This window comes from Silene latifolia, chromosome 1, assembly GCF_048544455.1.
Source record: "Silene latifolia isolate original U9 population chromosome 1, ASM4854445v1, whole genome shotgun sequence".
Classification (NCBI taxonomy): Eukaryota; Viridiplantae; Streptophyta; class Magnoliopsida; order Caryophyllales; family Caryophyllaceae; genus Silene; species Silene latifolia.
This window is the reverse complement of record NC_133526.1, coordinates 151,528,581-151,541,552: the sequence shown is the minus strand read 5'-3', so window position 1 is coordinate 151,541,552 and position 12,972 is coordinate 151,528,581. Positions and strand designations below refer to the sequence as shown.

General features: G+C 38.7%; 1 protein-coding gene across 1 annotated transcript in view; it reads left to right on the top strand.

The window, feature by feature from the left end:
- The first annotated feature begins 12,153 nt into the window (after positions 1-12,153).
- Positions 12,154-12,972, top strand: part of LOC141658211 (uncharacterized) — a 39,711-nt gene continuing 38,892 nt past the window's right edge. Inside the window, exon 1 of the mRNA XM_074465376.1 lies at positions 12,154-12,291. Coding sequence (XP_074321477.1) covers positions 12,154-12,291 — 138 coding nt within the window. The remainder of the gene's footprint in view (positions 12,292-12,972) is intronic.

Sequence of the window (12,972 nt, the reverse complement as noted above, 5' to 3'; positions counted from 1 at the left end):
ATACCGCTAAACCACACCACCATACTCACACCCACGACTAACACTAGACTGACCACCACCTATCACTTATCCCCGTAGTCACCAACGACCAAACCAGCCACTCATCCTCTTCGTCACCCCCATTTTGTATCACTACCACGAAACCACCACACTCAACGCCCCTCCTCTCTCCACAAGAGAAAACATCAAGCCGCACTTTGTATCACAAATCGGACTTATACCGTTAAACATCAAGCCGCAACACCTACAACTCCATTGCTGCTTAGACTCGCACCACCTCGTCACTATGGCTCGATGGACGCACCTCCACAATGACCATAGATCTCAATTATTTAAAAAAAATGTGATTTGAATCATAGATCTATGAGAAACAAAGAAGAATTTAAAAAAAATAACATTATTGGAAGATTCCGAGTCAAATAGACTTAATTTCGACCGAAATGACTATAATTGTGGTGGTAGTGGTGCGGCAAACACTTCGGCCATATAGTTAAGATGGCGAGGAGAAAGAAAAAAAAAGGAGATCGAGTACCACCGGCGAGGAAGCTCAGGTTGTGCGCCGGCGACGGTATGATGGATGTGACCTGATATTGGTGAAAGTAGTTGTCAGGAAAATGATAACAGTAGGTTAGCATATTGGGTTTGTTATTTGTGAGAAATAGATTTTAACGTGGGCCGCTGACTTCTATATCAAATCTTAATCTGACGGTTGTTATTAAGTTCGTACAGTTCGCACCGTAATTTAGTTCGCACAGGATCCTGATTCTATATATATATATATATATATATAAAGCTTGGAACTGTCAATCGTCACGACGCTTGGGTGGTCAGTCACACTCCTAAGAATGGAAAGTTAGAATCTCCATATGATAAGGTCGTCAAAGAGAAAATTTTAAGTTTGAATAAATATGTCACTCCTACCACTGGTGGTCGGTTATATAATTGTGAGTTAAATAAAATTTAGTTGCATAATGGTTTTTTGTGTATGTAGAGGATCTGTGAGAAGGAGGTAGAGGAAGAAAAATGGAAGCCTAAAGGACGTGATGACATTCTTGCTTGGGCAATCGGTAAAGTAGAGCATCCAGGTCGTGTGAGAGGGGTATTGACGCATGTTGGTATCACTAAGTATTTTGTGAAAACTACTCGAAGGACAATGAGTGGTGATGATAGGGTATATAAATATTGTATTTTATTCAACATAATTTATATATATATGCTGAAATTATACTACTTATTTTAATCATATTCATTTCTACTACACAGCTACAAACAATGGCCAGGTTGATACTCAGAATGGTGCAAACGGGGGATAAGCCATCTGAAGAAGAGTTGGTTATGGCTTGGCTAGTCATAAAGGAAACAGGGGAGAGGAAGGAAAAAGCGGGCATGCGAACTGACGAAGACATGGCAAAGGATCAAGATCGGGTAGTTGAAGAGGAAGCCATGAAGGCCGTGAGAGAGGAGGTGGAGGTGGGAGCCGAAAACACGTTCTTATCATCCCCAAATCCGGCTTTTGACGAGGTATTAGCTACTACGACTAGTTTATAATTGCTGTATATATACTAATTAATTAAATTTATTAATTAAAGTTGTGCATGTATATATACTAATTAATTAAAATTGTGAAGGTCGTTTGTAAGAAGTCTTGTGTTCTTTACTACAAAGCCCCTGCAGTAGCATCGAGCAAAATCGCTGTTTCTAGGGGAGTAGCGTTCTATTACGACCAGATTCAAGAAGTTGAGGTTGATAGCATTGCCCTCCGTGAGGAATGGAGGGAAGTGGAAGTGATCGACTTATATCTGGAGGAGTATGGTACTCTAATAGTACCACCTAGTGATAATTGGCGTTTGCAAGATGTCGTGGGTTCTATTGTGCAATGGCCTGAAACATTCATTAGTGTTGACATCTCCGGGGTAGTTCTGCTAAAGTGAACGCATTTTATATAATGAACGCCTTTAAATTTATTAGGGTAACCTTATCTAACATATAGTAAGTATTTCAATTTTTACATTTGCAGGAGTTACATGAAGTCATTATGGCTGAAATTAGGACTATTACGTCAACACCCAAAGTCACTGATTCGACTGCCTCTCCACCCAAAATTCAAGAGGTAGTAATAATTTGAATAATAGATTGTGAGTTTTCCTTTTTTTTTTGCTTATTTAAATTATAAAAGACGTCTCGTGTAATGTATATATTTTTTTTTCTAAATTTTAGACCGAGGTTAAATCAGACGACTTACAATATAAGCCATTTACTTTTGCTGCACACAACGCTGTTGTTCCTCTTAAACCTAGATATCACACTGATGATTATAAGCAAAAATTGAATACTCCAACATTTGTAGCTTTGCACCAGTTGGCTAAAAGAAGGCAGCTACCGAGTCTGTACTCATTATTGAGATCGGAAAGGATGTTCTGGGCGAAGGTACAGTTGTTCTTATGGATGGGGAATCACTGTGTCAGTTTCTCGACCTTGACGAGTTAGATACTATGCACGTTATAATTTGGATGAAGTAAGGTCATTAATAAAACTTGGCATTTGGTTTTACGAATAATGATGTTTATTTAAATCATCAATGAAAATAACATTCTTCGTTCTATTTGACGTAATAGGTACCTGTGTACACACATTGCTGAGAGAACTATGTTTCTCATGACTACGGATTCGTGTAGCCTGAATTGTTCTCTCAAAAGGTGATTGGATACACATATAGAGACCACATTGATAAAATTGCTGAACGGTTGAGGACGCCGAAAAGCCTATGGTTTGCCTCATACAATGAGAATCGGTATGTATAACACTTTATTATAATGAATCACGATTCTAGTCATTTATTAACACGCTTACATGCATGTATATGAACTAACAGTTCAATTTTCAATATTTCATAGGAAGCATTGACTGCTAACGGCAATCAATGTGACAAAAAGCATAGTGTACTGGATTGACTCTTGCGAAAATAGTCCCACTGAGAAATATGTAAAGATGATAACTGAGTAAGTTTACAACCTTACATTATAATGTCAATTGTTATTGTATGATCTTTGAAGACTAGGCTCTTTTTAATGTCCCATCAATATTACTGAGCCAAATGTTAATTATAATTTCCTGTATATATTTATGAATTAGTGTGTTTCAAGCAATTGGAGCATCAAGTCCAACTTTTGTCACGATAAAAGTAAGTGTATTCTAAATAATTACTCCTATCATTTAATTTATGTTTATGCGAAAGGTTGATCGAATTTAGCTTATTTGTATGTGATTTATATAATAGTCTCCCCTACAACAACCAGACAACAAAGAATGTACTTTTTTCTGTTGTCGGCCCATGTGGGAGATTATCACCCAAAAGTAAATCAACATAGAGTCACCGGTTAATGTGTTTTAATAACTATTTCAAATGTAACTTGGGTTTAATTATGTGTAATATTCCACTTATTCTGCCTATTTTGATTTAAGTATATTTTGATTTGTAGTTCCCACCTTCAATCAACAACAAAGACCCAACCTATTCGAAGGAAGACATCGCCGACATGAGAAATAAGTGGGCCACTTATTTTCTTTCATTACCGGAGTGTAAATAGTTCGCTCATTATGTATGTGTGTATATAGAGCCATGTGTATTTAGTTTTGGCCACCCTGTTTATAATATTTTGATGCTGGGTTGAATAGATCAATTTGTGTAATATTGTGATGTTGCAGGATTGAAATTTTACAATGCGCAGCTACTGAAATGCTATTTTGCAGTAGCATTTCAGCGGAACCTTCTACTGTAAAAATTTGCATTTCAGCAGCTGCTGGAACCAGCTAAAACAATTTTTTAAAAAAATATTTATAAATTCGATTACGGTTAAAAATAAAACCGTGGTCAATAAATATATTGACAACGATTGCATTTAAATAGAAACCCGTTGACATGTTCATCCATAATATAACGGTTTAATAAGCATAAACCGTTGTCGAATTCATGACATTTAAAACGGTTTAATAAGCAGTTGTCATATTTACTATTTTACAACGGATTTGTTTCAGTAAAACCGTTGTCATATCTTTCCGTAGAGCATTCCAACTAATACTACCACGGTTTCAATATTGTAGACAACGGTTTTTGAACCGTTCTTAATATTGTATTACGGTTATTTGAACCAGTTATTTACATTTCATAACGGCTCCGCCTTTTTAACAACCGTGGTCACAAAATAACAACGCTCGATGTAATAATGATTCCGTGTTTTGTATTACAACGGTATATCACCTTATCTAACCGTTGTTGCACCTATTATTTAGCGTAGTGAATAAATAAATACTAAGTTGTTGTCGTAAAATAAAATAAGCAAATAAGACAGTATAGGATACCGGGTAAGCACACGGTTTGGACCGTGTATATGGACCGTGTAGTACCACGGTTGGACCAAGTTGAAGGAAGGTAGTATTTGGTTTGGGGTTTACCTATGCTCTAAGATATTTTCATTATCTTAATATTAAAAGGACTTTCCTAGAACCTTCCTACTTCTCCTACCAATTTATATAAATATCAGCCCTATACCTCACCATCATAATTATTCTTCTTCATAAACTCAATACTTATTGTGAGGAGAGGTTTTGTGAGAAAACTTTAAGAGTGTTGGAGTATGTGTCCTCAACAATAGTGCGATCACATTATTAAAACTCATGATAAGAATACATGAAGGGATGATTCATTTTATACGTCAACTGATCAACATTAATCGGTAATGATTGGCTGACTAGAGTTTGACATTATTGTCGTTTGACGGTGGTGATCACTTGATCCCTTAAGATCACACCTAAAGGACGATTCCCTTAATAGAAAATTTAATTAATTGTATACTGATACGGATTAATTAATTCCTTAAAGTTGAAAATTTTACATATGTGAGTAAGTGATGTGACTCATGAGAACATTTAGTCCCTGAATTTACCTCGTTCCTATGCTTTATAACACTTATTTGGGTAATTTACTATCTTTAGTTTCCCATTTTGCATATTCTTCAAGGTTTTGTCTCCTTAGTAGGAAAGGATTGCTAACCTTGCATTTATGAGGCGAAATGGAGCTAAATGGATCGCACCTAATGACCAAGCATCAAAGAGAATACCAACACTAGAGGCCTAGGTAGATAATAAAGTGAAATGGGGAATGATGAAAGGATCCTGGCATTCCCGACATGATCCTTGCAGATTGTTAAGGAGGAAAAGAAGAGAAGCACTCTGTCTAGGAAACCGAGCGGATTGAGCAGGATCTGAGCATCCCAGAACACCAGGATCCGGGCGTCTTGTCCCTAGGACGAGCGGCTTGAAGCGCCAGGACCCGAGCGTCTCACCTAGGATCCGAGCGGATCACAAGTCAGAAGAACCCGTGCCATACCACGGGACGAGCGGACCGAGACAGGACTAGCAAGGAGGATCCGCTCATTTCCCTCGGGAGTAGCGTTTCCTCAAATTTTCTTAGGGTCTTAATAGTCATTTAAGCCCTTAGTAACCCTAATCCTTGTACCTAATCTTTAGTATAAATACCCCTTTGTAATACCTAGATTGGCATCATCCCTTAATCAACTCTTATCACCTCTTAATCACTTCTTAACCATCTCTTAATCAAGTTATAATTCTCTCAAATTAGTCTTAATTTAGTTGTAATACATTTCTCAATATTAATCATATCTTAATCTTTCGTTAATTTCTCTATTCTTCTTCCCTTATTTTAGGTAATTAGAAGATTATTTGGGTTTATTTGGAGGATTGACAACCTTCCATCAATCATCAAGTACTTCTATTATTCTTTGCTTTATTGTTTGGAATCATCTTCATAGGTATAATTCACTCTTAATCTTGTTTAATTATTGTTAATCACTTTCATTTATTCATCATGTTTTGCTTTGTTAGTATGATTGACAACCTTATTAGCATGCTAAACTTGATCATGAGCGAGTAGTTTCCTTAGCTAGGGTTAATGGGGAATTAGGGGAAACAAACATGGTGATTGATCTATGCTTAATCTAATATGTTTTCATAATTAAATTGCTTGCTTGTTGTGATTTCAACTTATGCACATGTTATGTTTGATGAAATGCGAGCCTATGAATCCTTGCATTTTTTGACCCATCCCTTATCTCTTCAATGAGGCTTGTAAGATATAAACCACCTCGAGCCTCATTAGACCATGCATAGAGTTGAATATGAAGGATTAAGTCGACTTGTAGGTGTTGTACAGTCTAGACGACTCGGCTCCGGGACCAAAACCTTCTTAGGGATTGTAAGCTATACACTAACTCGATCCCATCGCAACGATAAGTGCTTGCATCTAATTGAGAACATGTTTGTATGATCATACTCCCATGAATCCCCTATGAACCCATGACACCCTAGTGCCTTTAATCAATTATTTACAACTCCTTTTAATTGCCTTGCTTTGCTTTCATTACTTTACTTTCATCTTGATGATTAGTTTAGATTACACATCACCTCAACCCAAATTGTGACACCCTAAGACATAGCTATTTGCAATTGAGAATCCTACATCAATACCCGTCCCTTGGGATCCGACCTTTACTTACCTCTTTACTAAGAGTAGTTTGCGAAGTTATAAATATTGTTTTGGTTGGTATCTTTTGACGACGAGTTTTAAACCGAACCAAAAATGGCGCCGTTGCCGGGGACGGTGTTAAATTGATTTGATTTTCATTAATTGTTTTTCGTTGTGTCTTTATTTACCTTGAGGAAGTCAATCTCCTCAAGATTGTTCTAATTGTTTTCAAGTTGTTTGATATTTTGCATGACTAGAAGATCACAAGGTAATTTATTACCTATTGATTTCGAGATTGAAAGAACCTTAACCAACAATAGAAGAGTTGTTAGAGGTACTTCAAGATTTGTAGGAATTGGAGAGATTGTGGACATTCAACCAAATAACATTAAGTTCACCAACCCTTTTGCAAGAGAAGGAGAGGATAACCCAATACAAAACCCACCACAAAATCAACCCACAATGCCTAAATTTTAATCACATTCCATACCAACCGAGGAGAACCTACCAAATGGTACTCCTACACCACCACATTTAACCGGTAATTTCATTGACAAATCCGCATTCATACAACTAGTTAAGAGAAGTCAATTTGGAGGGATGCCTAGTGAAGATCCTCATTCACATATGGAGACTTTTTGTGACTATTGTGATGCGATTTCTCAAACTGGAGTTACTCACGACCAAATCCGATGGGTATTATTTCCTTTTTCTTTGATTGGTACCGCAAAGCAATGGTTGAAGAGCCTAGACAAGGCTACCCTTGGAATTGACTCATGGAAGAAGCTTTTTACAAGAAATTCTATCCTCTGGAGAAGACTAACATGTTAAGAGCCCAAATCACCGGGTTTAAGCAAAGAGATGAGGAATCATTGTATGAAGCATGAGAGAGATCTAAGGACACTTGTCGTTCTTGTCCACACCATGGACTTAGTGAGTGGTTCCTTGTGCAACAATTTTGGAATGGTTTATATGGAGACTCCCGCAACATTCTCAACATGGGATCCAATGGAATGTTCACCGAAGTTGATGACAATCAAACATGGGCCAAAATCGAAGAGATGACGGTTCATAATTCACAATATAGTAGGCCTCGAAAGGCTACTAGAGGAGGAAAACATGAGATAGATTCCATCACTCAATTGAGTGCACAACTAAGTGCTCATATTGACACCATCAATTTGAAGTTTGAGAAGGCCATGGCTAAGCTTGATGAAGCTTCCAAATCACCCAAACAACATGTTAATTCTATGGTGGCATCATCCTCAATTCCAAGTGGAGTATGTGAGAGTTGTGGAACTTTGGGACATGACCAAAGTGAATGTAGGGGAACAAATGAACAAGTGAATGTTTTCCAAGCATACAAAAGTGGCACCCCTTATTCCAACTATTAAAATGAGAATACCAAATTCCATCCAAATCTTTCATACAAGAGCCAAAATGTTCAGAACCCTCAACCAACATACACCCCACCTCCAATGAGAAATCAAGCTCAAAGGCCCTTTTACAACCAAAGCCAAGGTTATCAAAATCAACCTTCTTACAATCAATCCAGTGACCAAAGCTTTGATGTTCAAAAAGCGGTCCTCCAAATGCAAAAGAATCAACAAGAATTTTTCACCCAAATGCAAAAAGATAGCCAAGCAAAAGACATTACCATCAACAACATACTAGCCCACACCAAGATGCTAGAAACACAAATGACTCAATTAGCATCTTCTAACTCTTAAAGACAAAAGGGGCAATTACCACCTCAAGGTAATCCCCCTAGACATGAAACGGTGAATGCCATCAATTTAAGCAGTGGTACAAGATATGAAGGGCCAAAGAGGCCAATTGATGAAGATGTTGAGAATGCTAGTGACAACCAAAGAGTTGTAAAGAACTCTAAAGAACAAGAACCCGCCATCAATGAAGTTTCAAAGAAGAAGAGTGAAGAGAAGGCTAAGGAAAAAGAGCCTATTGTAATTAGACTTCCATTCCCATGTCGTCAAGCTAAGCCTAAGTTTGATGAACAACTGGAAAAGTTCATTAAGATTGTGAAGAACTTAGAAGTCTCAATCCCATTCACGGAATTGATCAATCATGTTCCGGCCTATGCAAAATACTTGAAAGACATTCTTACCAAGAAGAAATCCATCCGAAAGCTAGAGACTATTGCCTTTACCAAAGTGAGTAGTGCTATTCTACAAGGGAGTTTCCCTCTAAAACTCAAAGATCCGGGAAGTTTTTCTATTCCATGCACCATTGGCGACACTACAATCAACAAAGCATTATGTGACCTTGGAGCAAGTCTAATTGTCATGCCATACTCGGTGTGCAAGAGGCTAGGAATGGGATAACTCAAGTGCACCAACATTACGCTTCAAATGGCGGATCGATCAACAAAGATACCTTTAGGAGTATGGGAAGATGTACCCGTGAAAATTGGCAAATTCTTCATTCCGGTAGACTTTGTTATTGTAGACATGTAGGAGGATTCCAAATTTCCAACATTCCTATCATTTTAGGAAGACCTTTCCTGCACACCGCGGGAGCGGTAATTGATGTGAAACATGGAGAGCTTACACTTGAAATGGGGGATGAGACAATCACTTTCAACCTTGACAAAACAATTAGAGCTCCCCGACTACATGAGCCATGTTTAATGATCGACCATTATAGCCGAGAAAGTGATAGTAAGAAGTTGGCATCTCAATGCAAAGATCAAGTTATGGGTAAAGAATCACCACCCATATGGAAGAAAAAAGTGGATAATCTTCAAGATGCTCTATACGGAGAGCAAGGAAATTTCAACGACAATGAGAGCTTGAATAGCTCACCACCAATCATGACAAGAAAGGAAGAAGGCCTCATTGGCCGTGACAACAAGAAAGAGGAGTTGCTCTTGTCAACTCATGATACCATTGGGGAGCAAGTAGATGAAGTTTGTGGTCTATGGGATGACGAATTTGAAGGATTAGTCAATCTCTACATCGGCAATGCTATGACCTTAGACCAAGGTTTTGGTGATCCTTATCATCATCTTGACTCGAGTCATCACCACCATGAAGAACATAATGTGAAAAGGTCTATGCAAGATCTTTACAATGAAAATGAAAAAGCGTTCGATTACTTCTACAAGGTGTTGAGCAACATCAACAACATCTTGGCTTTTCCCCCTTGACATCTCATTCAAGAATGAGAGTTTGGTGGAGTCCTCCCTAAAGCACCATTTGTAAATATTCTAACCCTTTAACTAGCATTTTATTTCATTTATTGCATTCTTGTCAATTTTGGAATTGCAATTTCATACTTTGTTCAAGATTTTCATTATGAGAGAAAGTGAGGGAGGTATTTTAATGTGTTTCGATGTGTAGTGTCTGATTTAGTGTGGGGATAGCAAATGCCTAGGCAAACCGAGCCTTCATAGTGCACCCACAATGTTGAACAAAGAAATGAATAAAGAATGATACGGGAAATGAAGACCCCCACGGGTGGAACTGAACTCGTGGGTGCACAAGAGAACCCGAGCATCCCAGAAGGGAATCCACTCGAGCTGGCTTTGATCCGAGTGTCCTGGCTATAGGTCGTGGGTCTTGGGAGTGCTGGAATTGAAGAAATGGGTCTGTTGCAAAATCTGAGCATATTACATGCAGGACGAGCGTCCCAGGCCATAAGTCGCTCGTCTTGAGGGAAATCCGCGCGTCCTGGCTACTGTCAAAGTTATCATTCCACGCTGTTTATAAATCCGAGCGTCCCCAGCAGGAATCCGCTCGTCTTGGCAGAGATCCGCACGTCCCAGCACGGGTTTGAAATTCCAGAGCATACTTACTGAAGATCCGAGCGTCCCCAGTCCAAGCCGCTCGTCCCCTGCTGCTACTTAACTAAAAACACGGGATCCTCCTTCCTTCCCCAATTCATTTCTATCTTTTACAAATACAAACACACACCCTTTCTCCCTCAAAACCCTTAATCCCCTCATCAACAAAACACAAATTCCTCAACCAAATTCACCAAAATCAAAGCAAAACTTCCTCAAATCAAAATTAAACTACTCCTTTATCAACAAAAGACCATCCAAACATCAAAATCCTCACAAATTGAATCGATTTTCTAGGGTTTGAGCACAATTTCGAAAATCCTAAAATCGATTGGGAATTGATTGAAGCCTGAGGAAACAAGAATCATTCAAGCACAATATTGGTTTGTTGATACAAATTTGACAAGGAGAACAACATGGCAAGAACGAAAGGTGGGAACAAGGCACCCACAACCTCAAATCTATCCAAAAGGCAACAAGCTCTTCTTGCCTCAAAAGCTATGGTAGTGCATCAACCAAGGGTGGAGATTCAAGAAATTGTTACTCCTATGGTTGAAGCTACACCTACTCCGGTCATAGAACAATTGCAAGATTATCCGGAGGTAACTTTCATAAACGATTCTCATAGGAAAGTATTTGTATCCCTTACTAAGAAGACCATTATTTCTACCAAGTTTATATGTCAAGATGCCTTAGACAAATTAGGTGTGCTTGGGAGAAATAAGACATTTTTCGAGTCCATGAAATTACTCACCCTCTTTGAAATGCAAGAATTGACTTACCCTTCCCTTACCATGGAGTTTGTAAGCTCCTTGAAGGTGACTAAGGTAGATACACGAAAAAATGTTGAATTACGCCTTGAAAACAAGGATAGACAAATGTCTATGAGTAAGTTTGGCAAAGTGTTTGGTCTTGAATAACATTATCATTATGAGAAAAAGCCTTCACAACATGATGCCTCACCCCTTTGGAAAGCGATCACCGGGCGAAAATTTGAGTCTTTCCGGGAGTGCCATGTTCTATATATCCACCATTCGGGTATAAGGGTATGGCACAAGTTTGTGGGCAACACTTTGATTGCAAGAAAAGGCACCAATCACTTTACCGTGCTTGATTTTGTCTACCTTGAATCTACCATGAATATTAATAAAAGTTCACCAAGGAATACAACATACTTCAACTCTTACTTGATCTGTGGCTTGAAATTGATAATGGTAAAGAAGGAGCGGCTTTTATTGTCAACGGAGGCTTAGTAACATGGTTAGCCAAACACTTTAACCCAGATTTTAACAAAGACAAGACATATAAACCGGTTAAAGGAGGCAACCTTCTTGATTTGGCCACTATGATCAACAAGTTCCAATGGGTCAAGAATGATAATCTTGATAACAAGTATGAGTGGCTCACTAAATAAGCTAAGTCCTTCATCTTGCCTAGCAGTATATGCCGCATCAATGTCCGAAGTCAAAGCTACCTACTACCCGTCTCCGATGAAGCCGAGATGATTATGAAGCAACATAGGGAATCGCATGCCAAGCCCTCCTCCTCCTCCATTGTGACTCCACCATATCCATTTGCCTACCGTGAATTCACACCAATTGGCACTAATGTCGTGGTAGGCAACGACTACTTGACTCAACTATTGCAACATATGCATAAGGAATCTCATGAGGATCGGGTCAATGCTTAACGAGCTCAATATCCGCCCCTCCTTCATTTAGCTAGGCAAGGACTACTTAATCCTACATATCCTTTGCCTAGTTGGACGGATAGGGAGGTATTCTTCCCAAATGCTTCTAGAGATGCCAACATGGATAGTGAAGTTGCTAAGGGGAAGGAGATTGTTGTTGATGACGGGGGAGGTAGTGACTCTTGCCATGAGGAAGAAGAGGAAGAAGTGCAAAGTTCTAGTGATGATGAAGATGGTGAAACCTCCGGGTCCATGGAGGTAGATGAAGATGATGATAATGAGGAAGTTGATGATGATGACAATGATAGTGAAGCAAAACGGGCAGCCCCACGAAACATCCTTTTACCCGGTTTTGGTCCTTCACCAAAATCGAGGTCCAACTTCAATTCCGTCTAAGAACACATGCCATTTTTCGGCCTAAGACTCTTCTATGATGAGTTTAGATCCTTTTTGCCTAGGGTAATTAATCTTAAAAGGGTTTAAATCTGATGCAAAAGACAGCACCAAACCGAGTGGTCCTATGGGCACGGTTTTGGAGAGAAGTACAACCATCGCTTTCAAGCTTTCTTCTTTTGTCTAGGCAAGCTTTAAGGGACCTTTTGCTACAATTTTGGGTCTTATACTCCTTATGGAAGAGCCCCACCAGCTTCCCAAGAAGTCTTTATAAGATAAATAAGTGAAGCATGCCAAAGGAAGCTTGTGCAATTACCAACAATCCTCTTTATTTCATTTGTCTTGTAGCCTTTTGTTTTTCAGATTGTGTAAGGAATATGGGACGTTTTTTATGTCTCTTTAGGAGACCATTGTGAGCCTTAGATGCTACTTTAGATGAATGGCTAGGATTACAACAAAGAATCTATTTAAGGAGCTCTTTTCTCTTTGTAAAAATCAGATTTTGAGTGAATTAAAATATGAGTTTGAAACTGAAGTTTTCAATCA